The sequence below is a fragment of the Hyperoodon ampullatus genome, assembly GCF_949752795.1.
Source record: "Hyperoodon ampullatus genome assembly, chromosome: X".
Lineage (NCBI taxonomy): Eukaryota > Metazoa > Chordata > Mammalia > Artiodactyla > Ziphiidae > Hyperoodon > Hyperoodon ampullatus.
This window is the reverse complement of record NC_136913.1, coordinates 60,470,830-60,495,647: the sequence shown is the minus strand read 5'-3', so window position 1 is coordinate 60,495,647 and position 24,818 is coordinate 60,470,830. Positions and strand designations below refer to the sequence as shown.

Genomic DNA, 24,818 nt, shown 5'->3' with positions numbered 1-24,818 from the left:
GCACGCTCTTCAAGCTCTCTCCCTACCCTCTCTCTCTCACACCCCTCAAGTCACAGTCAGGTGATCTTCCGGGGCAGCTAGTCCAAACTTTACCTGCAAAGCTTGAGACCTTGAAACAAAGGGAGAAACTGAGGCACTGCCTGCAGGAGTCCCCAGTCACACTCCATGAAGACCCACCTCCACCTCACTTGGCATCCCTCACCTCTCCTCAGCACCAGCACCACTCAAGCAGCACCCAGGAGGTGTGGGGGGGGAGGGGCACTTTGCCCTCACCCTGTCACTTTCCCAAAGGTCAGTGCTGTTCCTTTCTGCTGGGGTAAGTCACACTCCGGCTGTCAGTGTGCCAGTTGTCGGACCATTTCAGTCTCCCCCCTCCAGATCTGGCTGTCTTTGTGTCCTGTGTTTCTGTGTGTAGTGCACCTGTCCAGTTTCAGTAGACCCCCACCCCAAGCCCCCCTGAGTGTCCCTTATCCCAGGCAAGCCTCTACCCCTATAGCTCCTCAGAATGTTTCTGTCAGGATAGGACAGGGCAGAAGAGAGCTTCAATCATGTTCGACTTTACCCTGTCGGGGAGTTCCACTCCTTGTGTACACAACTCTTAAACTTGGTAAGTCCCATCTGAGCAAGGACTTCATGGACCTCAAAGAGGGAATTTTTTTTTTTTTTTTTGTAACTCGGGTATTGACTGGTGCTCCTGGTTTTACCAGCACACTTGACACTTCCCAGTAATAGAGTGCAACTATGGCCTGGACGGTATCCTGAAGTTGTCAAATCACCTGATACCACCCACCCACGAGGCTGGGGCTGGCCCTCTTCCACCTCCAGCCTGGGCATACCAGAAGACTCCATGGTAGTAAACCAGTTGGCTCTACTGGATAGCCTTAGATCTAGGGCCCCAAACCTGAAGGCAAGGGGGCCGAGAATGGCCCCGCCACAGTTCCAAACGTGACCCTGGAGCAACAGTTTTGAGTTTTCTCTACTGTAAAATGGGAGTGAGCAGGTCACCCTGGGTAACTGCCAAGGCGGGTCGTGTGAAAACAAGCAGTTCCAGCAACAGAGCAGAGAGAGAAAAGGGTGCTTCCTTTTGCTGGTTTCTCTTCCTCCTAGAACCATACTGTCCTTCCACCACCTATGTGGTGGCGACACTTGCCAATGGAAGGCAATGTTTCATCCCAGAAATGTGACTCAGGGAAGTTCTCTATCTAGGATATCACTTGGAACCTTATGGGGACCACAGAAGGTGGCAAAAAGGGTAAGCAGTGTCTGCCACCCCCCACCCCGAAGCTTGTTCAAAACCCAGCATGTGGGATGGGTGGAAGGAGAATCAGGTTCCAGTGACTTTTCCTCTGGCCCAGCGGCCCCCCACGAATCCCAGAGGTGTATCCTCCCATGGAGACAAATTATACAGGAGCCGCACCATCTAGCTGAGAAGGCGAGCCGCCCTTACTGAGAGACTAAGGCCCCAACCCTTAACACGTTGCCAGGTTGGAGAAAAGAGAGGGTAGTAAGCCAATTAGGATTCAGAAATTTAGGGGGTGGAAGATAAACAGGGGAGGTGATCTGAACAGAATGAAGGTGCTGACTTGCTGGTCCGGCCCGCACCCTTCCGAGAGCCCGCCCTTCCCGGATATGCAGACTCACACAGTCCCTTTGCAAAGAAGCTCTGTGTATTGGGTGCAACAGCTCTGGGGTCTCTATATAAATAATATACAAAACCCAACAGCTCAATGCCTCACATTAACAAAAATACTAAAAACTCATTAAAAATGGAGCCTGAGGGAAGAGCCCCAACCACTACTGGTGCTAGCCCAGGAAGGGGACTGGGAATTAAGAGGAAAGGGTGGGGCCCCATCCAGTGCACAAGCAGTTCCTCCAGGTGGCTCAGTAGCGTCCAAATATGTTGGTACTGGGCTGTGGCTGGGTATCTGTGAAAAACCAGAGATTATCAGGGTTGGGAGGCCGAGCAGGGGTGGCGGTCTGCATTGAGGAGAGCCATTCAGGCACCGAGGGAAGGGATGGAAGGCAACGCTTCCCCTCACAACCGGGGCCTGAAGCAATCACCTCAGCTACTTTGGCCTCCCCCGCCCCGCCAGCCCCCCAGTTATTCCGTGGGGCTCTCCTTGGGAAGAAAGGCGGGCTTACTGGAGAGCTGTTGTTGGAGCTGCCGGACCAAAGCTGCTGTCTGCTGTTGTTGCTGGGTCTGCTGAAGCCCCTGCCGCTGGAACTGAGGTGAAAACGGGAAGTGGAAGACTGAACTCGAACCTTCCCCTTCCTTCCCTGTCCTCATGTCCCCAGCCCTCGGCGGAGGGCCCTGCCTTGCCTCCCGCCTCGACATGGCTGCACACTGTCCCCAGCCTGGGCCGCTGTCCCAGAGCCCGGGGCTGGAGTCCAGCAGCTACCTGGGGCTGGGACTGGGGCTGGGGCTGGGGAGGAGCTGCCTGCTGCTGCTGCTGCTGGTGTGCTTGCTGCTGCTGCTGCTGCTGCTGTTGCTGCTGCTGCTGCTGTTGCTGCTGCTGCTGCTGTTGCTGCTGCTGTTGCTGTTGCTGCTGCTGCTGCTGTGAAGACAGAAGAGATCTGTCTAAGGAGAGCAAGGGGCTGAACCTCAGTGGTGGAGGGATGGGGATGGGGGAAGAAGCCCAGGGTGGGAACTCTGGGTCCGCTGCCCTCCCCGCTCAGAGAGCTGCAGAGAAAATCAAATCTGGAGCACCAAACAGATAACCCCCAACTCTCTCCCACCAGGACCCCTGGAAAAAGGGGGAGGGAAGGAACTGGCTTCTTAAGCCCCCACTACGTGCCAGCTGCCCTGCTGGGGTATGCCCTTACACTGCCTCATTCAGTGTCGAAAACCACCTGGAAGAGCCTGTGCCTCTCCTCCGCCTCCTCCTCCCCCGCTCCCAGTCCCCTTCCTCCTCCTCCTCCTCCTCCTCCTCCTCCTCCTCCTCCTCCTCCTCCTCGGGCTCCCAGGTCCCAGACGAAAATCTAGGGCCTTACCCGCAGGATCTGCTGCTGCTGCTGCTGCTGCCGGATGTGGTACTGTTGCTGTTGTTGCTGCTGCTGCTGTTGTTGCTGCTGTTGCTGCTGCTGCTGTTGCTGCTGCTGCTGCTGCTGCTGCTGCTCAGGCAGGATGGAAGCCGACCGGACGCCAGCCTGGACACCCTGGGCGCCCAGTGGGGTCATAGTGCCTATCATGGGTGTCTGCTGCAGTGTCTGGTGGGAAAACCTACAAAGACAAGGAGGCGCAGAGATCAAGGCTTGGGCTGCGGGGAGGTGGGGGCAGATGAGCCCCAGGTCCCTGACCCCAAAGAAACATCAACAGGCCATTTCATTCACTCCTCCTGTCACCAACCAGAAGAGCCTTTTTGGCTTCTGACAGATTTCTAGGTTGGGGGAATAAGGAGCAAAGACAACACCCCATTTTAGTGTCTCCTAACCTTCGCGGTTAGGAATTTTTCAATTCTGTTGTAGCTGGTTTTCTCTCATGAAAATGAAACACAGTCTCAGCACAGGCTAGGCATTCCATAGACACCACTGAGGTTGTCCTGCTTATCACTGTTGTTGGTCCCCAGTAACACATCAGGGTCTTGAAGACTGTTGAGTTCTATTGCTCCTTACACCTTCCTGACCCCAATCTGTACTTCACTGCAACAGGCTACTGGCTGGGCCCGTCTCAAGTCTTCTGTCACCTTCCGTACGCATCCTCTCCATGAATTCCACGTTAATCTCTCAACACGCCCAAATCATCACATCACTTTCCTGATCAAAAGAGTGCTTTCTGGGGACTTCGCTGGTGGTGCAGTGGTTAAGAATCCGCCCGCCAACGCAGGGATCACGGGTTCGATCCCTGGTCCGGGAAGGTCCCACATGCCGCAGAGCAACTAAGCCCGTGCGCCACAACTACTGAGCCTGCGCTCCAGAGCCCACGAGCCACAACTGCTGAGCCTGTGCGCCACAACTCCTGAAGCCCACATGCCTAGAGCCCGTGCTCCACAACAAGAGAAGCCACTGCAATGAGAAGCCCGCGCACCGCAACGAAGAGTAGCCCCCGCTCGTCGCAACTAGAGAAAGCTCGCGCGCAGCAACAAAGACCCAACGCAGCCAAAAATAGATAAAAAAATAAAGTATAAATAAATTTGTTTAAAAAAAAAAGAGTGCTTTCTGGGATTGTGTCTCAGTCCTTCACCGAATGTTCAAGGCTCTCTCTCAACCTGCACACTCCAGCCTATCCCTACTCCTTCCCTGGCACAAGTCTTACATTCCAGCCAAGCTCTTCTCCTTCCTGTCCTCCCAGCCACCCTACTCATTCGCGTCCCCATGTCTTTGTTCATGCTACGTCCTCTACCTGGGATCCCCTTCCTTCTCCTCCTCCCCACAAATCCAAATCACAGCCATGCTTCAAAGGCCAACTCAAGTCTGACCTCCTTCACAGAACTTTCTCTGATGACTCAGGCCCACAATGATATCATCCCGTACTCTTCCTGAATTCCCATTTACTTCACAGCACCCAACTGCACAGCTGATTATATCTTTCATCACTGTGTTCCCTAAGTGTTCTTCTGAGTAAGCCTCCTCTCCCCAGGTATAGTAGAAATTCTCTGTGGTGAGGGGCTTTGTATTTTTTTCAAATAGCTTTCCTCACCCCACCTGGTCCTAGCATAGTGCTGGCCACACAGTGGGCCTAAGGCACGTCTAAGTAAGGGACTTTTCTTCTGGTCCACCCCGCAGTGTTCTCAACCCTAAGCTGCAGAGCCTCAAGCCATGACTCCAAAGTCTTAACTAAGGCCTGACTGACATTCAGCACGGTGGGAGAATGTGCTCTCTGGTCCATTCCAGCACTAAACTGCTCTAATAGTGGCTGGATGACTCCTTACCACACACTGCATCTATGAGCCCCCGATCTTTCCTTCTCATAGTCATATATAAATGATTTCCCCTCTTTGGTCCTCGAAGAAATGTTGGGAAGCAGGTGTGAGAACACTGGCCGCCAGGGTCCCTTCCAGCTCTGGGATTTTGTGGTGACAGGCCAGGTGGCCAGGTAAGTGTTCTTGACGCCTCCAAAAGTTCTGACTAGTCCCATCACCTCCAGGCCCAGGTTTTCCACAATCAAAAGCCTCAGTGTGTCTTCACAACCCCCGGCTTCCTTGGGTACCTTTGAGTGGAGGTCAGCCCGTGTCCGTAGGTTGGGGCCTGCTGGTGCACATAGCCACTGGGCCGCTGTTGCAGATGGCGGGTAGGATCTACAAGAGTAGGATTGGTAGAAGAGTGGGTGCTCTGATAAGGCTGGCTGGAGTAGCTGGGGGGCACCATGGTACCTGCGGGGCCTGTGTGTTGCTGCAATCCCACATGAGAAACGTAAGGAGTATAGCCCTGGAGGGAAGGAAGAGAGACGGAGTCAGGGTCAAGACTGTGCAGTGCAGCCTGCCTCAAGCTCCCCGATTCTCACCATCTCATGCCCTTACCTGGGAGGTCTGCAAACCGTAGGAAGAGCTGGGAGTCATCTGATGGACAGATGACTGTCCCAACATCCCCTGACTCTGCTAGAGGGAAAAAGGAGACAAACTCAAACTCAGGAAGGGCTTTCTGCCACCTCGTTTCTTGTATCTCCTACTCTGTGTGTCCTTGTGAAGATCCCAGTCCCTGGGACCCTCAAAAGCCCCTCTCCCTGACGGCCCTCCCTACGGCCCCTCTCACTATCTTTGCCTGGAGCTGTTGGCGAAGGCGCTGTCCCTGGGGCACCGCAGGCTGCTGCTGTCGGTACACAGACGTCTTGTAGGAGGATGGTTCCAGTCCCATGACGCCAGTCATGGTGGTGGGCAGCACTCCAGGGTAAGGTGGTCGGGTCGGCAGCTTCTGCATCGGTAACCGCACAGGGCGGTACGGGTCCACACGGGGGCCACCTGGAAAGGGGAGCAGGCTGACCTCTTTAGGCTCTTCGTCCCTCTGCGCCCTGCTCAGCGCCCCGGGCATCCACAGCTCCTGGGAGGAGTGGCATCGCCCCTCAGGCGGAAGGCATGTTCGGGTCAGTCCCTCGTGCCTAGTAGCTGGCACTCACCTGCCGGCAGTGGCTGGTTCTGGGTGTAGAGGCCTATGGAGCCCTGCCTGTAGCTAAGGTGGGATATGGAGCCAGGGTTGGTATGGTGCAGGAGGTCCGGAGGCACTGTCACTCCATAGGGGCCACTCCGGCCTGGGCCCATTCCATAGTCCTGTGTGAACGGCACAGGAGGAAGGGGAGAGGGCTGGGGTCAGGTGGGGTAGGAGGGGGGAACAGGAGCTGGATGTATGTGGTTCCCTGTTCTAATTCTAAAGGTACCCCTTCCCCAGATGCCCCCAGCCCTCCCACAAACCAGTCGCTCGACAGCATCAGGAAGAGAGAGGGGCCGGGGAAGGGGCGCGACGGGGCTGTGGCGAGGTGGCAGCGGCGCTCACCTCTGTCTTGGCGGCCGGCTGGCTGCGTTTCTTGCCCTTGGTGGACTTCTTCTTGCGTTCCTCAGTGCTGGGGGGAGCGGCCCCAGGTTTGTCAGTTTTGGGGGGCTCTGGAGCCTTTTTTTCAGGCTCCAGCAGGGCGGGGGCTGGGGGCTCCTCATCTTCCGGCGGCAGCGGCAGCGGCTCCAGGTAATAGGCGCGGGGCCGGGGCCTCAGGTGCGTGTGGTACAGCAGCAGCCGCTGCTGCTCCTCTCCGCGGGCCACGCGCCGGTCCACCCGGACTGTTCCAAACCAGCCCCAAGACAGTGGCGCTGATGGCTTCAAGCCTTCAAAAAGATCCCAGGGGGAGATCTTTTGTTTGGTGGAAACCTGTAGACCCTGCTCCGGAAAATGAGAAACAGTGAGCTGTTGAGACTTGGAAAACAGAAGACTTGGAACACTTGAGGGCTTGGAGGAGAGGGAAAAGTATCTGTTGGCAATAGAAGAAAGAAAGTCACGGGTATATTCAGGGAAGATGGTGAAAGGAAGGCACACGGACACACACACACACGGACACACACACACACACACACACACACACAGGGGAGAGAGTTAAGAGGAGATGGGGGGGAGCAGAGGGAGACAGAGACAGAGACAGACGTTGACAGAGGGAGACAGAGACAGAGACAGGAAGGCCGAGAAAGAAAAGGCAGTGAGAGACTGAAAACAGGCAGAGAGCGAGACAGAGACAGGGAGAGAGAGAGAAAAACAGGAAGAGAGGGACAGGCAGAGAGAGAGAGAGAGAGACAGAGCCAGGCAGAAAGACAGACAGAGACACACTGAGCCAGGAAAAGAACGAAGAGTAATGCTATATGAACGGGTCGGACTTTGGCTTTTGAACTCCGCGTAACTCCGGGTTCTCTTTCTCCGCTCCCTCTACTCACACAGTGATTATGGTTACTCAACAAATACTGCAACTGACAAAGAGAGGGGACAGAGAAAACTGTGCAGAGATGGGTTGACAGGGTTGGGGGGAGAGAGATGCAGGGATAAAAGGGGTGGAGCAGTATGGGAGGCAGGTGGGGCAGAGGAAAGAGAAGGGTAGTGTGCTGAGAAATGGGTGGCACGTATAAAGGTGGATGGGGGTGATGGGAGGTGCAGAGGGGTGAAGGGAGAGACCAAGGAAAGAGAGGGAGACTCCCAAGATGGGAAGAAGAAATGTGAGGAAAATTAAGTGATTAGCTCAACACCCCAGGGATGGCTCTAGCCCACAGAGCCTGATAAGCCTGTTGCAGCTACAGAGGTTAATGCAGGGGAGGCTCTGACCCAAAGGGGAACAAAGGTGGGGGGAGCGGGGAGCAGGGGATGGGAAGATAATGGAACATGCCTCCTTCTTGAAGATAGAGTCGAAGCCGGCAATCTTGTTGCCTTTGGTGTCGATAAGGGAGCCCTGCGGCTCACATGTGATGACATCTCGGGTCTGCTTGGGCAGTGGCAGCAGCTGGCGAACTTTTTCCAGGCTGTCTGACTGGCGCTCCCCCAACTCCTTCTGCAGGCACAGAAAGGTAGGACAAGAGTTCAAGGACACAGGAAAAGAGGGACGGGAAGTCTCAGGGGACAGCACAGAAGCTGGCACGAAGAAGACACTCGGTAAATCCTTACCATATGAATAACAAAGAAAACACGGACGTGCAAGGGAAGGGTAGCGGGCTCTGGGCAGGACGATGCCACTGTGGCTGGACCGCAAACGCGAGGTCAGGGAATCGGGAGCTGAGACCCTAGGCCTCTAGGCCTCGCCCTCGCCCCCTCCTCTCACCCGCAGCTTCTTCACCAGGTTCATGTAAGCACGTTTGTTTTCCTCCATGCTGCCCTGGGAGATGCTGGACATGTCCGCAGCTAGGGTCCCATTGATGAGCACGCTCAGCATGTCCAAGACGGTGGTGAAGAGCTCACTGGGGCAGGAAGCCGGCGGCGGCGGACCCAGAGGAGAAAGAGTTTCAGACAGACGGAAACAGCCGGGTTGGACACGAGCAGGGAGCGGGCACCAAAACCGTGTGGGGAACCCCGGACCGCAGAGTCCGCAGTATGAGCCACACCGATTGCAGCGGGTCGTGCACCTGGTGTCAGGGAAGGGGATCCTCTCGGGTACAAAACTGGAGGGAGGGGATGGGGATGCTTTACTTGTTGGACTGCATGTCGACAGTGCCGCTGATGATGATCTCCAGGAGGAGCACAGCCCACTCTGTGGTCTGCTGGGTGCTGCGCTGCACCGTGTCAAACATGCCCCCCACCTGCCAGGGCCACAACAAGTCAGTCAGATGGCTCAGGGGCGGAGTGCAGCATTTAAGGAAAGCTTAGATTAGAACCTGGGCTGGATGTGACTCGGGACACCTGAGGTCAATGTTCCAGTTGTACCTATGATTTGCTACATGATCTCAGGCCAACGACTTAATTCTTGACAACTCTCGGCCTTGGTTTCCTTACTTATAAAATGATGAAGTTGGACCAAAGGATGTCCAGGATCTCATTCAACATTTCACAATAGATGTCTAGGGCCTCTCGGGCCCAGCCAGAATCTAGGATACTGAGGCAAGGTCCCTGCAAGGATCCAGTCTCCTTAACCACTTTCAGGTCCTGCGTCCTTTAGGAGAGCTGGGCTAATACGTGAAGACCCAGAAGAGCCTGGGCCCTGCATCCTCACCCTCGCCTCCCTGGGCTGGGGCTTCGTTGTCTGCAGTCCTAGCCCCACCCCTTTCCTTCTTCTCCCCAGCTCCGTCTCTCACCAGGTTGAGCCGCAGTTTGAGCGCCTCATGCATTAGCTGCTTTGGCTTGCAATCATCTAAGTACTGGTCATCTCTCCAATTATTCACAATCTAAGATAAAAACAAGTACAACACACAGCTCAGGGATCTTCTCGTTTCCATGCCAAAGCACCCAGGGGGTTCTTGTCAGAAAACACCGAAGATTCAGTGGCCTCTTGGCTGCATCCTTCTCTGTCCTCCTGCCCGGCTCCAGGGCCCAGAGACCTGTACCTGGTGGACCTGGCTGTAGAGGGAGGTAAGGAGTCCCTCGCGCTGCTCGTCCTGACCCTTCAGACACGTCAGCACCAGGGACAAGAAGGGCTGCTGGCTCAACAGGGACATGCTAGAGATGGGAGGAAAAGAAAAACAAAAGTACAGGACCGTGGGTTGTAGGTTAGGCAACTTCCAGCCTCATTCCTCTGAGCCCCAGCCTCTTCTCTTTTAAGATCTAGCCTCTTGCTCAACTATCACTCTTATCCTCTGTCCATTTTTCTGATTTTGATCCTCACCTCTTTGCCCCAACTTTTTTTCTTCCCTGGGTATGCCTCCTCTCCTTTCTACCCCTCAGTCCCGGCCCCCTCGTAGCCGCTTTACCTCTTCTGCTTTTGTCGATCGCGTTCTTTGCGCGAAGAGGAACCCAGGTGCTGGCCCTTCTCCAATTCTTCCCCAGCAGCCTTTAACACATGCCCCTGGACTGAGGTGGGCAGTTTGGCAATGAGAGGAGCCACCAGCCATACACCAGAGCGCTCTAGGGAGCTGGAGAGATGGCGCGCACAGGGTTACAGAGGAGCCGGGCAAGGCTGGAACAACCCATCCTCTCCTTTCCTGATGGACATGCCTGGCATCTCCAGGTGGCTGAAATCATTTACACTACCAGAGGAGAAAACTCAGAAGGGGATGGGTCCTAAGACGTTTCTACCCAACCTGAGCACGGGCTTGGTCTTGCTGCTGCTGGGCATGTTGCTTGCAGTGTTTCCAGAAGACGACCCTGTCTCTGCAGACTGTTGGAAAACCTCGATTGTGGCCTTGGCGATGTTCTCTAAGAGGGAGTTCATCTCCTGAGGAGGATGAAAGGCACAGGGGTGCTCAATAGGTAGCTGGCGGCAAAGGCAAAGAGATGGTAGGAGAGCTGGGAGATGAGGACATAGGAAGGCATCCATGGAGGTTGATAGGAGGGTAACGGACACAACTCTGCTGGGTGTCGTGTCCTCCAGCACCTCGTAGTACCTCTCCAATGCCCCACTGTCTTCTCCTTTACATACCTCCTTACAGCTGTGGCCACAGGAACAGCCTCTATGGCCACCGCCACCAACCTTCCCCATGGCCCAGAGCCCCAACACTCCCAACCCGTGTCCCTTATCATCGGCTCCAAACGTCCGCCATCTTCCCATCCTCTCTGATCTCCAGAACCCAAAGGTAGGACCTAGGTTCTTCTATGGTGGCCCACCTCCCTGACATGTGTCGCTGGAAGTAAGCATGGGAAAGAGAGGGCCCGGGCACCACTCACATTGTTAGGGGTCTGCTTGATCATGAGCTGCAGCTCCAAGGAAGACTGGCGCATGGTCCACTGGTCCAAGTTCTGTGACAGAGACCCCACCCACAAGCTAGTCATCATTGTGTCATCCCAGCCACTCAGCACCCCGATGCCAGCTCCTGATCTCTCACAACCTTGAATCACATATGCCTGGAGGCCTGAAAGGGACCTCTATGTCCCCTCTTTAGGGAAGATCATACCTAAATAGTCCAAAATGACTGAAAAGTCTATCCTATTTTAAAAGCGGTTCTGGAAAGATTTCACATCTTTCCCCCGTTTCCTGTTCCAGAGCCTCACATTCCTTAGCATCAGGAAGTTCTGCTTAATGCTTAACCTAAATCTTTGATGTTGAAGTTGAAGCTCGCCGCTCCTGTTTCCAACCAGCTGCTCAAAGTCCTTTACAGACCCGAAGGCTAGTCTCAGCTAATCTCTCTTTGGCATTATCTCCTCCAGGCTGAAGAGGCCTCATTCCTTTAGCTTTTCCTCAACGGCTTTATTTTTCCACCCTCCAGTCACATGAATGTCTGCAGCAGCGTGGTGAGGCAGGAAGGGCACAGGCAGACCTGGGCTCATATACTGACTCTAAACTCCCTAGCTGTGTGAGTTCCTGAACCTTGGGCAAGTTACTTAACCTCTTCAAGCCTCAGTTTCCTCACTGGTCAAATAGGTATATTCTTACCTACTTCGCAGGGCTGTAAAGAGTAAATGAGAACATCTACGTAGAGTGCTGAGCACGGTACCCCACATGAAGCAGCCGCTCGATAAGTAATAGCTCTTCGGTAGTATTACTACTCATGACAGAGCCATGACCAACATGCCAAACACACAAGGCCAAAAACTAGGCCTCCCAGATGCTATGCCTCCCACTGATAAGCTAGAGTCCTACTCCAGATAGCTGTGCACTCACCCAACAGTTCACTCTCCAGTCTAGACCATATTGGCTTAACTTCGAAACCCATGCTGGAGCTGTTCCTCTCACCACCTTTCACCCACATCCTCATTCGCCTTCCTACTTCACTCCCTCTCTCTTTTTCTCTCAAGGTTCCCATCGTTTCACCCCAGGCTCAGGCCCCACTGCTTCCTCCAAGACCCCCATCGCCTTGGCCTACCTGGAGAATACGCTTAATGCGCTGCCGCTGGGGGTTTTCCCCATCCTCATTGTCCAGCAGCCGATGTGGGTAGCAGATGAGCTGCATGAGGCGCTGGGCCTGGGCGCTACTCAACACTGGGTCTTGCAAGTCATTGCTGTCCTCACACAGCGATTTAAGGCAACGTTCTCCTACCCACTCCTGAGGAAGCCAAGAATCGGGGGACTGGGGCAACCAGTAAGCAGGTTAGGAATAAGGGGGATGGACTGGGGGGTTGGTGAGGGACATGATGTATGGCAGGGAGGTGGTGCGATCATGGCAGGAAACAGGACTATATTATATAGCGGCGTTTAGGAGGGGTGGGGGGAAGGTGAGACTGACCTGCTGGCAGATGCTGCGTAGCACGTACTTGGCATAGACATCCAGACTGGCTGTCTCCACAGAGATGTTGCGGCCACCCTGCCTCCGACCGCCACTGCCACCTCCTCCCTCCTCCTCTGGAAGTTCTTCTGTTCCTCCTGTCACAGTGAAGCCTGAACCCTTCAGTTCCGCATCCCCTGTGGTTCAGAGGCAGGAGATAGGGAGGGCAGAGTGAGATCCGAATGCTGTGTGGAGACCCACCCCGGACCCACAGAAGCAGCAACTCCCCAGCTCCTGCCCTATGGGACAGAAATATACTTCCCTCCCTCGTCTCCTCCCCAAAGGTCAGAGAGACCACCTTCAGGAGGGAGAAAGACTGTCCTTTGTAGTTTAGCTGGCGCTCCACCCTATACACACTTCTGGCACCACTCCCTTCCTACCCCCATACCAAGTACAAACACAGCCTTGAGAACAGCAAACACAGCTCCATCCACAATGCGGTTCTGGGAGGCAGCCAGCAGGTGGCGGTCACAGGAGGAGCGGATTCCTACCGTAGGCTTGTCTGGGGAGACAGCTGAAGTCAGGGGAAGCAAAAGTAGAAACGGTGTGGGTGGGGTAGCCACACTTTCCACGGCTGGCCGGCTCGGATCAAGGTCACTTACTTCCGTCCGACTGGCAAGGATTGAGTTGAGGTGTCTTGAAAAGGTGGAGGAGGATGCGGCAGGTAAGCCGGGCCCCCGGCTCAGAGTCCTGTTCACTGCAAGCTACAGAGAGGAAGACAAAGCAGAGGGGAAAGGATGAAGGCGAACTGTATGTGGGTCTGTAGGTGGTGAGGGGCTAAAAGGGAAGCTGAGGCCAGGCGAGAAGAGATAAAACACTGGAGGAGAAGTGGGCTCGCAAACTGTTCTCCAGTATAAGGGGAGTACCTGGAAGGGAACCGGAAAGATCGGGGCTGCAAATGCAGGGTTAGAAAGACGCCCCTCCCAGCCTGAGGCACGCCACAGGACTGGCCTCTGGTGCCACCAGGAGCCCCACACTGAACAACCAGAGTGCGGCCGTCCAGTGTGTATTGAGACTGGGGGGTCTAGACATTCTAGGGCTTATGGATTGGTAGTTCACCAGCATTAAGGAGCGAAGGGATGGCTGCACAGCGAATCAGATCCTCCAGGAGCAAACACTGCCGAGCAATGAGGATGGCAACAAAAGTGGCCAGGGAGTCGTGAAAAGACAGGTCACTGACCTGGAGGAGAAAAGCAGACAGACACCAGGACTCAGTGTGGAGAGAGGGCGGCTACTCAGAGCGCTTGGCCTCCACTCTGCAAAACTCTGTCCCTCCGCTCCTGTGATTGGTGGGAGCAGACCCCTGCCCCGGGAAATGCCCGGTGTCCGGCACTCCACCACCCCCAGTCTCACATCTACATTGCAGAGGAGGTCGTTGAAACCACAAGTGCCATTGTTAGAGGAGCAGCACAAGGCCTTAAGCACTCCCAGCCACTCTGCACTCAGTGACTTGCAATAGCCGGTCAGCTCTGCACACAGGATTGCGATGTCATTCACCCTGGGGAAAAGTACAAATGCCCTCAGGAAAAACCTTGTTCCCGGCAAAACCTCAGACTCATTAACTTTTCATCTCCACCCCGGCCATAACCAAGGTTGCAGTACCTCCCAGGCATCTCATCCCTCCCAATATCAGGCGGGAGCGTGGTGCCCATTCCTCACTCAGTACGCCCCATACCTATCGGGATCATGGTGCCCCACACAGACGTGCATAAGGGCATTGCAGACAAAGCTGTAGCGGTTAGCAGGGTTCTCACTAAGACTCTTGCCTAGCCCTGTGTAGGTGAAGGTGTGAGCGGCAGGGTTCTCCAGAGTGTCAATCATGAACTCGGGTGCCCAGCGCATGTTGGATTCTGACGGTTCCACGTTGCAGTAGATGGTGTTCTTCACCTTGGAGCAGAAGTCGCTGCAGGGGTGGGTGAAAGGAGAGAGCAGCGTTGAGGAAGGGCTAGTGAGCTAGAGGGATGGTCAGGAAAGGGGAGAAAAAAAAAGGAGAATGTGAGGGACAAGGGGCCTTAGGGCAAGAAAAGGGGAAATGGGACAAAGCAGACCCACTGGGCAGGAAAGGAACCCAGTGAGAAGAAGGCACAGGGGCCTCTGGAGGCAGGGAGGAGGAGTGTGGGCCCTGCAGACATGGGCTGGAGGCAAGGCTGATGAGGAAGGAGGCCCACTCTCAGGAACCAAGAACACGCAGAGGACACCATCCCCAAATGACCCCGCAGAGGCAGCAGGGTCCTGGGCTGTGCTTTGCTCCTGAGTGGGGCAGTAATGGGAAGGAGACGGGACGAGGTCCCACTCTCTACCCCTTACCTCCCACCTCTCTTACCTGAAGAGCTCCCCAAATTTGCTCTTTAAATGGCTACAGGAGGTGTACAGATCATAGAGATAAGCAAGGATACAGCGCTCTGCGGAGGAGCCATCGGACCGGTTCATCCCATGCTTCACTACGCCACACAGCCTGTCACGAAGGGGCAAGGTCGGGAGGTGTGCCTGAAGCAATGGCAGGCCGGGGCGCAAAGATTCCCGTCCCTTGGCAATACCCTCTCCCCTCCCCACCTGAATGGCATGCACTTCCGCACAGTGAGAGCCCCCCATGTTCTTCGCAGGCCACTTCCACCAGCATTCACCAGGGCCCTGCATTTTGAAGCCCTGCTTACCCCTCAAAGACCTGTGCCATCTGGTCCTGGTTGAGGATGAGGCAGGCGTGATAGTGCCGCAGGACAGCCACGATGCACAGGCACAGGCTGGTAGTGTAGCTGCCCACCAGATCCGAGGATTTGAGAAGCAACTCGGCCTCAACTACACTCAGTTCATTCAGTAGCTAGAGCAGAGTGAGCAGGGGTGGACAAATGAGAAGAGGCCTTGAGTATTACACATAACCCCCCTTCCTGGGAGAAAACTGGAGCCCCTTCCTGTTGGAGCTGCCTCAGCCTGGAAGGGCCCTGGTACCATATGCCACTGTCCCTTATTCTAGTAACGACAAGCCATGTCAGTGATCTAACCAGTCTCCGGGATACAATCCTATGAACCTCACGATGGGAGGACAGTCTGTGTGTGCCCAGTGCTCTAATCCGTCTCTCGGGTCTCCTCAGGGAGCACCTGAGTCTCTACTCCTGCTGGCTTAGCTCATGGGCCACTCCTCCCACACTAGTCTTTCGGTCCCTCCAAATAGCCTGGGACACTGGCTTGAGCCTCTCCTCCTGTCCTGATGACCCTGTACAGCACAAGCTCCTTCCCCCACCCTCATCTCCCCAGCTTCCCCACCTGAATGGCAAAGTCGATGAGGCCACTGATGCTGAGTGAATATTCCATGAGGTCGAAGATGAACTGCACATGCTGCACCAGAGGCAAGTGGTACGACATGCCAAGGGCAAAGCTCGTGATCTGCTCCAGAACATTCCGGGAGACCTAATAAGGGCAGTGGGAGTGAGACAGGAATGGAGAGAGGTGGGAAGAACCAGGGAAGCAGGAAAGGATAGTGGAAGGGGTTGAGACCAGGAGGCTTAGCCTGCCTGAGGGGGGCAAAAAGACAAGGAGGAAAGGAAAACGGGACAAGGAGGCCGGAATGTGGGAAGGGGGCTAGACTTAGGCCCACACCTGAGCTGTGACCTGGTGTTGGTCATAATGCGAAAGGTGCTGGAACTTAGCAAAGATATCCTCGGCAGTGGGGAAGGCTTCAGGCCGGTTGCGCCGCCGCTTCTGCCCATCCTCCCCACCTGAGGGGACAGTTGAAAGGGACCAGTCGGGACAGGGAAGATAACTAGGCGACTGGGGGCGGGGAGGGGGTGTGTGGAGAGAAGGCTATTGGGGTGGGGGGCAAGGGGAAGGAAGGGAGGGAGGGAGAGAGGGAAGGAAGGAAGAGGGAAGACGGGAAGGGAGGGTCAAGGAAGGGGCGGGGAGGGATGAAGGGAAGGGGACAGTGAAGCAAAGGTTTGGAGGACCACAGACTATGTGGACCTTAGAGGAATATGTACAGGGAGGTGCTAGGTTGAGGGAGGGAAGGGAGAGGGAGGGCGGGCAGTATGGGGCTTACTGTGAGGTACCTAAGAATGTCAGGTCTCCAGGATTCAGAGGCACAATAGGAGCAAGCTGGTCTGCAGAGGGGGGGAATGAGGGGGGAAGTTTCAAAAGGACTAGAGCTCTCAGGAGACTCCAAGAGACAGGACATCGGGACATGACTGGGAGTTCCCTACACTGGGGAAGGGAAGACTGACTAGGGCGCTTTTTGGGGGGATATCGATTTAAGGCGCCTCAAACCCACCAGTTTCCGCCGTCCCTTTGCGGTTCAGAACCTTCAGGATATCCTTGGTAATTTTCTTGATGGCATGGCGGGCATCATCTCGTTGCTTTCCCACCCCAAACAGTACGACCAACCGCTGGTTGCACTCATGGCTGCATGACTCCTCCTGCATCCCAGCGGCACCATCAGACTCCAGCACGGATCGCTCTCCCTCCTCTTAAAAGCATGCCCCATGCCCCTCTCAGCACCCCAGTGCTCAAGCCCTTCCCAGCATACCACACCCTTAAGAACAGCTCCAACCCCTCAGCACAGTCCTTGGACAGAAACCTGGGCTCAGAACAGATGGTCGCAAGGTGTTGGGGAACGGTACCTGGGGGATGGGAAAGTGCGTGGCATACTGCACGTGCCGCGGCTGGTCATAAAGGACCCCAAGGGTCCCTTCTAGCTTCTCCTTGGGTGGGGGCTTCACCTCCTTCTCAACATCTGGTTTCTCAGGGGATGGACTGCCCTTCCCCTCACAGGGCATAGTGGGGGAGAACAACTAAGAGAAAGGCGAAAGGGCAGAACATTTAGAGGAAGACAAAGGGATGAGGGGGCACAAAGAAACTCCCCAAAGTGGCATAACGGGAGGACCTCAGGAGCTGGATTCTCCCACACCAGGATCTAACTTACTGAGAAATCAGGCTTCTCCATGTCCTCAAAGAGCACACTGGAGCTAGGGTCGATGTCCATAGACTCCGAGAGGCCTGGATCCTGAGGGCAGAGAACAGAAGCGAAGCTGCTTTAGCCCCGAGGAGCTGCTCCCCACCATCTAGAAAAGTTGACCAGGGAGTCAAAGAGAGGAGACCATATTGGGAAAAGCACCAGTTCCAGATGCAAGCCTTGACTGGTCCCTTAACCTCCACAGGCCTTGGTTTCCTTCAGCTTTAAAATGAGGATAAGAATACCTCACAGGGCGGAATTCCCGGCGGTCCAGTGGTTAGGACTCAGCACTTTCACTGCCATGGACCCTGGTTGGATACCTGGTGGGGAAACTAAGATCCGCAAGCCGCACAACACAGCCAGAAAAGAAAAAAAAAAAAAAAAAAAAAGAATACCTCACAGGGCTGCTGTGAGGATCCAATGACAAAAACTGACATGAGAGTGCTTGCTAACCTGCAAAGCACTAAGCAAATCTTACCCTTGTCACCAGGTAAAGGATTCTCAGAGGATTCCAGGAGCCAGGAAGATGGGACTGTCAGAAGAAATGATCTAGGGCGAGGAAAAGCCCCCTCACCTCCAGCTTGCTGCTGCTGCTGCCCTCAGCCTCCTTGCGCTCGGGGTCATCGGCAGGGTCATCAAAGGGAGAGGGAGGCCGGGGACCAGGGGCTCCGAAGGCAAGGTCCCCTCGGGAGATGAGGGTGCAAGTGTACATGTTGTGGGAGAAAACATCATGTCGAATCAGTTCACAGAACAGCAGTACCAAGTTAAAGAACTCCACTCGCTCACTCTCACTTCGGGGGTCCGCTGGAGAGAGGGGATGAGAAAAGATGAGTTAGGGGAGCACGGAAGAGATGGGCAGAAAGAGAGAGGGACACACCTAAGGCATGGTGCTCCTAGGGTTCCTGAAGTAGGCAAGAATAGCAATGACTCAAAAAAAAAACAACCCAAAAAACCAAAAGCCAAACCAAAAACAACAACAACAATAAAACCAAAACTGTTGAGGGATAAAGTGTGGTTGGTTACCCCAACTCCTGCCCCACACACCATCTCATAAAGGAATACAGCATCTCTGCTATTTATACGTGAAAATGCTTCGATCGTATGCTCCTGCTTTTATTCTTCTCTTTATTTCTCTACTCTGTTAAACTGTAAGATGAGCAAAGGCTAGGATTATGTCCAAAAGTCATTCTGCATAGAGCTCAAGACAGAAATATATCCAGAAGGCCCTTCATATGCTTTCTGATGACAGGGATGGGTGAGTCTAGGCAGAGGTAACCAGAGGGTGGCAGGGGTCCATACTCAGCATGGGAGCCTGTGTATCCAGAAACTGCAGGAGGACATCCTGGAAAATGGGAGCACTAGGAGCAGAAAGGGAGCCAGAGGCTATGGAACCCTTCTCATCTGCGGCTTCCGATTCTCCACAACGCTGTAAGATGAGAGAACAAACCGTAGGATTGGGTTTTACCTGTTTCTTCACTCGCCCATGTGCAATCCTTGAACTACTGCCTATTTTGGATCCATCCCAAGCTTTTCACTTCTACCCTCCCCCGCTTGACTCCCATTTTCTTTACCGTCTCCCAGCTGCAGCCTTGGTCACTTCTCTAACTCTGACATCAATCCACTCCTTTCTACTTTTGCCTTATGTCCTCAACTTTCCTGTACATTCTCTACCCCTTTTTCACTCTCACAACTTCAACTTTGGTCCCACTACCAGCTCAGTGTGGCTCCGACCCCAGCTGCCACTGCCCCATGGGCCCCCTAACCTCAGCCTCAATCTCTGCCTGTCTCTTCTCCAGCAGCTTGGCTACCACCATCGCACGATGACGACCAGAGCGCTTGCAGCTGACAGCCCATTCACACAGTAATGATACCACAGCATCATCATCTGAGGAGATCTGGAGACCAAAGGAAGACCAAAGGGGTGAGTAAGGTAGAGCTGGGGACAGAGAACCGAGTTCCAGTCTCCCAGCGACTAGGCCCCATCTTAAAACATCCTAGGCCCAGTAAGACCGGCTGTCTCTTCAGACATCCTCTGGTTTCAATGCCTTGCCAAGCCTTCCCCACATATATACTGTTGCTCTTGCTGTTTTTCACTTATTCTCTTCCCCTTCTTGCTTATTACCTCGTGCCCATCCTTGCTAGGCCCCAATCCAAAGATTCGATTACAGAGGGAATCAAGAGAGTTGCTGAAGTCAGAGCGCTCAAAACTATGGCTGTCCAGCACTTCCAAAGTATGGAGCACCCGTCCAATGGTGAAGCCTGAGGAGGAAACGTGGTAAAGGGGACTTTAACTAGAGGCCCGATGTACTCCAACTTTCAGATCTATAAGTCCTTACCTTCCCCATCCTTTCCTCAAGCATCCTTCTTACTGTCTGTCCTCTGGCACCCACCTGCAGTAGCTTCTTGGCACTTATCAAAAGACCAGCGAACCTCAACGGCCTGTCCTCGCTCCTTGATCTGCTGCTCAATCTCCCGCAACTTTGCACGGACCTGCAAAGAGGAAGGCTTTAAGGATGTAGCAAGGCATACAGAAAAAGGCCAGGGCTCCAGGCTAAAAGAACAGTAGCAGACTCCGAGTCACTATTTCTGAAAGAGTAACTTAAGCCTCTCACATCCCAGTTGCCTGGGAGCACCAGGCTATTGGTCAGACTTACCTGCTGAGTGAAGGCACTGTTGCCCTCTGGCATGGGCAGGTTGGAGGGGGCAATAGGCAGGTGGTCAAGTGGTGAGCCAGTCTTGATTCGGCTATCAGTCAGCGAGTAGTGCCAAACCAGGGCACTAGGACAACACAGGAGGATGGTCTGCCAGACAGGAACAGCTAAGTCAAACTCAGTTATCACGGCTACCTGTCTAGAAGCCCATTATAAGACCCAACCCTTCAGTTTCTGATCCAAAGTTATTCTGAGCCCCTGAGGTGGCATCACTCCATCTCTGAGCCTCTCCCCTCATCCACTCTCCTAAAAGGCTTTGGGCCTACTATCTAGACCTGGAAGGGAACTAACTGAAAAGGAACTAACACCCCAGAAATGAGAAGCCAACAATTTCCAAGCAAGTACTCAGTGCCTACTCTCGCCTCCAATTTAGAACCACTTCCATTTTCCAGGACAGGCACCTGAGTCTTCTCAAGATGCCTTTTACTACTTCCATGGGCCCACCTAGTACCTACCTGAAGGATACAGCTGAGGCCAAAAACTAGGGGCCGGTGTTGAGGGCACATAAGCAGGTCACTAAAGGGTGTAGAGGGTGTGCTGCTAGTTGGGGGCTGAGGAGCAGGGGTTGTGGGCAGTGTGCTTGTTGACTGAGCAGAGATCACATGAGATGAGTGACTGCTCACGCCATCCAGCTGCAGGGCCAGTCTCCGCGTACAGAAGTAGGCAAGGCGGCGGGAGAGGTATGCAGACTGAACGAATTCCCCAGAGTACTGTGAAGACACGACGATCAAAACCCCCCAGTTGGGGACTTCCCTGGTGGCGCAGTGGATAAGACTCTGCACTCCCAATGCAGGGGGCCTGGGTTCGATCCCTGGTCAGGAAACTAGATCCCACGTGCATGCTGCAACCAAGAGTTTGCATGCCACAACTAAGGAGCTCGCCTGCCACAACTGAGGAACCCTGGAGCCGCAACTAAGACCCGGCACGACCAAATAAATAAATAAATATTAGGAAAACAAACAAACAAACAAAAAACAGTTCTCTCCAAGGGACATTGCTTTCACGTCTTATATCTCCTCACATCCTCCCTAGACCCCCCAAATCCTAGGCCTTACTCGAAGCAGCAGGGGCAGCAGCAGTTTAAGCAATTCATCCTCTCCAGGGCGGATTTTCTCAAAGCACTCAAGTACCCAGGTCAGGAACTCATGTCTGTCCAGCATTCCGTCCTATGGGTACAAGGGATGGGAATAGGATTAGTTTTGCCGAGGGACTATTAGAGATGAGGCAGAGAAAGTAAATGAAAGAATGAAGAGAACCACGAGTTGGGCAAGGTGGCAGGCGGATTCTGTTCTATGCTGGCAGAGTGTGAGGTCAGGCTCAATGCCACGTCCCACACGACATGCCTTCTTCCTACCTGAAACATGAACATGGCCAGCTTCTCATTGTAGTCCCACTGCCGGATTGCCACCTCTACATCATGGGGCAAGGGCCCTATAGTAGAACCACAGCCCCCACTTCCGGAAGGCCCTGGCCGGTAGTATTCAGCCATCTTTTGCAGCTGCTCCCATAAGTACTTGGTGATGATCTGAGTCCATTCTAGGGGAAAGATGGGAAAAGGGCTATTTTATACTGTCCCTTTGCTTAGAACACCTTCTGTCCCCCACCCCCAGTCACCATACTTCTAAATCCTATTCATCCCCTTAGGCTCTAGTCAAATGCCACCTTCCACAACAAGGTCCTACTGTATAGCACAGGGAGCTATATTCAATATCCCATAATAAACAATAACGGAAAAGAATATGCAAAAGAGTGTATATATATATATGTATATATATGTAAAACTGAATCACTTCATTGTACACCAGAAACTAACATGACATTGTAAATCAACTATACTTCAAAAAAATTAGTTAAAACAAAACGAAAAACAAACAAAGAAACAAATGCCACCTTCCTAAAGCCTTCCCAGGTGTCCCCAAAAGAAAGTAATAGTTTTGTTCACTGAATTCTCAAAGAACCTTCTTTTTTTTTTTGCGGTATGCGGGCCTCTCACTGCTGTGGCCTCTCCCACTGCGGAGCACAGGCCCCGGACGCACAGGCTCAGCGGCCATGGCTCATGGGCCCAGCCACTCCGCGGCAAGTGGGATCTTCCCGGACCGGGGCACGAACCCGTGTCCCCTGCATCGACAGGCGGACTCTCAACCACTGCGCCACCAGGGAAGCCCTCAAAGAACCTTCTGCCTCCACTTTTGACACTATGCTTCTATATTTATTTATTTATTTATTTTTTAAAGAAGATGTTGGGGGTAGGAGTTTATTAATTAATTTATTTATTTTTGCTGTGTTGGGTCTTTGTTTCTCTGTGCGAGGGCTTCCCCTAGTTGTGGCAAGCGGGGACCACTCTTCATCGCGGTGCGCTGGCCCCTCACTATCGCGGCCTCTCTTGTTGCAGAGCACAAGCTCCAGACGCGCAGGCTTAGTAGTTGTGGCTCACGGGCCTAGTTGCTCCGCGGCATGTGGGATCTCCCCAGACCGGGGCACGAACCCGTGTGTCCTGCATTGGCAGCAGACTCTCAACCACTGCGCCACCAGGGAAGCCTGCTTCTATATTTAATTATGGGATTCGTACATATGCCTTAGCATCCCTACTAGACTATAAGCATCCTAAGGGCAGGGATTAGATAGTGGTCATCTTTATAGCCCAGTACATGCACACAGTAGATACTCAAGATACTTGATGCTTACTAATTGAGTGAATGCAAGATACAAGCAGAAGCAAGGAATACAGATGAGGAAGGAGAATAATTGCAAGGGTCTCTCTACCACTCCTTAAAGCGATCAGTGGCGGGACCTCTGGTATTAGGAGTTACTCACCCATGAAAGGGTCAATGACATGTCTCTTCTTAACCTTGGTCTCTGTGATCGCCGCATAGTAGGCACAGGTCATCTTAATGAGCCAGGCAGCCCGCATCACAGGCACTGTGTACTTGGCCAAGTACCCAAACACTTCTTCCTTCTTACTGAAAATGGGGACCTGGATGGACATCGCAAATAGTTGAGACCTCTCTCACCCCCATGAGCTGGCACCCGTGTAGCTTCATCTGGGAATCAGAAGGTACTTGGTACCCGCGCTCCCCTCCTTGGCCTGAAGAACAAGAAACAGTACCTCACCTTTTTGGCTAGTTGTGTGAGTGGCTTGGTGCCAGCCAGATCGGTGAACCAGGTGTTAATGGCACTCTGGGATCGTGCAGTCACCAGCCAGAAGTTGTCCTTCTGGTTCACTTGGGGCTTCCTTCTACCGGTGTCAGGGAGGGTGTTACAACGTAACTTCTCTGCAATAATGCTGCTGAAGTTGGAACTGATCTGAGGGAAGAAAACTACACCTCAGGGTGGGAAGAAGGGGCAAAGAAGTGGTTGTGCCTTTGACAGGCAAATGCCAATGTGGTAGCATTAGGTTATGAAGGAAAACTCGGCCATTTAGGTCATCCCTTTAAGTCTTCCCAACCCAGGGCCTTTGCTCCTTCTCAGATTCTTCCAGCCTTTTCCTTCAGCCTGGCAGGGTTGTCTCACCTTGGCAGGATTGAAGTTGACGTTCTTGGCACTGCCATGTTCATCCCCAGAGACAGCTGGCTGGTTATTGAAACCTTGTTTTACATTCAAGGCCGTTAGTTCATCCTGAGGCAGGAAAACAACATTTTAGCTTTTTTTTTCCCTTGGGGGTGGGAGTGGGGGTGGGGGTGGTGGGAGAGGAGGACAGAAGAGGGAGGAACAAGGGGGGGAAAAAGGTAGGAGGAGGATTCGGAGAACAGATTGTGATTTAAAGCTAGGCCCTTATATTCATTTGGACCCCACCCTCACTAAGATTCCCAATTCCCCAGAGCTCGCTCAACAGCACTCTGCCCCTGCGAGCTGGCAAGCAGCCGTAGCTCACCCAGCCGCCTCAGACAACTTTCTGAGGTGTGTGTGTGTGTGTGGAGATGGGGGCGCCTCCAGCGTGGCCCCAACATCACTCCCGGTTCGCGCCCAGGAACCAACCCCCACCCCCACCCCCACTAGGTCCTCCTCTTCTACACCAGCCCACTTTACTCTTCCCCCTTTCGGGACTTGCGCTCCCACCGAACCGCCCCGCCCCCCCCTTCCCCGAGCCATCAGTTCTTCCTCCTATGGCGATCGCTGGCCCCTGGCCCCGTGGGAGCCCGGATTTCTGAACGCACCTCCTTCTGTTTGGGATCTTGAGGGTATACATCGGGAGGCCCCAGCCGCGGCCGCTTCAGGGGCCGGTGTTCGTAGCTCAAGATCCCGAAGGCCGCCATCTTGCCCAGCCCGTAGCGCCAGAGGCGCCAGCCGGGCCCGGCCGCGGGGGAGGGGGAGAGGGAGCCGAAAAGGGGGGCGGCGGTGGCGAGGACGGCAGCCGAGAGACAAGGGGGCACATTAGCAACTCTCGATCATTGACGGAAACTACCGAGGGAAACCGAGGGACGCCGGGAACCGTCGGACAATACCTACCGCAGCGGGGGCGGGGCCCAGCCCGGCGTGGGGCGGAGCTCCGCGCGCCGGGATCTTTTCCGCCCCGGCCGCCGGAGAATCGATTTCACTCAGTCAAGATCCCTGCAACGTCCGCCAGCCAGGCGCTGGGGATACGAACCTGCGAGGCGGGAGGCGGTCCCGGCGCTGAGCTCCGACTGGAACTGGATTCCCAGCGCCTCGCTCAGTTCTCGGCCTAGAATAAGTGCTCTATCATCTGCGCGTTGCTTAGAAACTCTGCCTTTTGCAAACCGCTTCTTTGTTCCTTAGTTCCTGCATCTGAAAAATGGGTGTACTAACACCTTCAAGGGACTGTTGCCAAAGATTACAAACTATGTATGCATAACAAAGCACCTATTAAACCCTGAAAGGTCGGCTCTAATCTTAATTAGAAACTATGTATGCATAAGAAAGCAGCAATTAAACCCTGAAAGGTCGGCTCTGAGGTTCTTAACCTCTTCT

General features: G+C 54.0%; 1 protein-coding gene across 2 annotated transcripts; it reads right to left on the bottom strand.

Annotated features, from left to right (window-relative positions):
- Positions 1-1,649: 1,649 nt before the first annotated feature.
- On the bottom strand, positions 1,650-24,145 carry MED12 (mediator complex subunit 12; the record flags this gene model as incomplete). Of its 2 annotated transcripts, none has more annotated exons than XM_079726993.1 (45): positions 1,650-1,925; positions 2,143-2,224; positions 2,400-2,543; positions 2,992-3,220; positions 5,147-5,364; positions 5,457-5,534; positions 5,689-5,894; positions 6,050-6,200; positions 6,424-6,798; positions 7,787-7,948; positions 8,216-8,351; positions 8,581-8,690; positions 9,183-9,272; positions 9,432-9,543; positions 9,795-9,956; positions 10,125-10,258; positions 10,708-10,779; positions 11,844-12,023; positions 12,204-12,379; positions 12,631-12,744; positions 12,845-12,946; positions 13,302-13,422; positions 13,596-13,740; positions 13,918-14,145; positions 14,566-14,697; positions 14,897-15,060; positions 15,504-15,647; positions 15,837-15,955; positions 16,283-16,333; positions 16,501-16,645; positions 16,850-17,020; positions 17,152-17,232; positions 17,756-17,985; positions 18,481-18,607; positions 18,945-19,076; positions 19,304-19,440; positions 19,572-19,671; positions 19,836-19,982; positions 20,348-20,602; positions 20,948-21,058; positions 21,247-21,428; positions 22,707-22,866; positions 23,004-23,195; positions 23,403-23,507; positions 24,047-24,145. In XM_079726993.1, the coding sequence occupies 45 exons, from the start codon at positions 24,143-24,145 to the stop codon at positions 1,882-1,884; spliced, it is 6,555 nt and encodes a 2,184-aa protein (XP_079583119.1). In that variant the 3' UTR covers positions 1,650-1,881. The 2 variants fall into 2 exon arrangements, with proteins under 2 accessions (XP_079583119.1, XP_079583118.1); XM_079726992.1 differs by having other exon boundaries at positions 2,400-2,546; positions 5,698-5,894.
- Between the last annotated feature and the right edge of the window lie 673 nt (positions 24,146-24,818).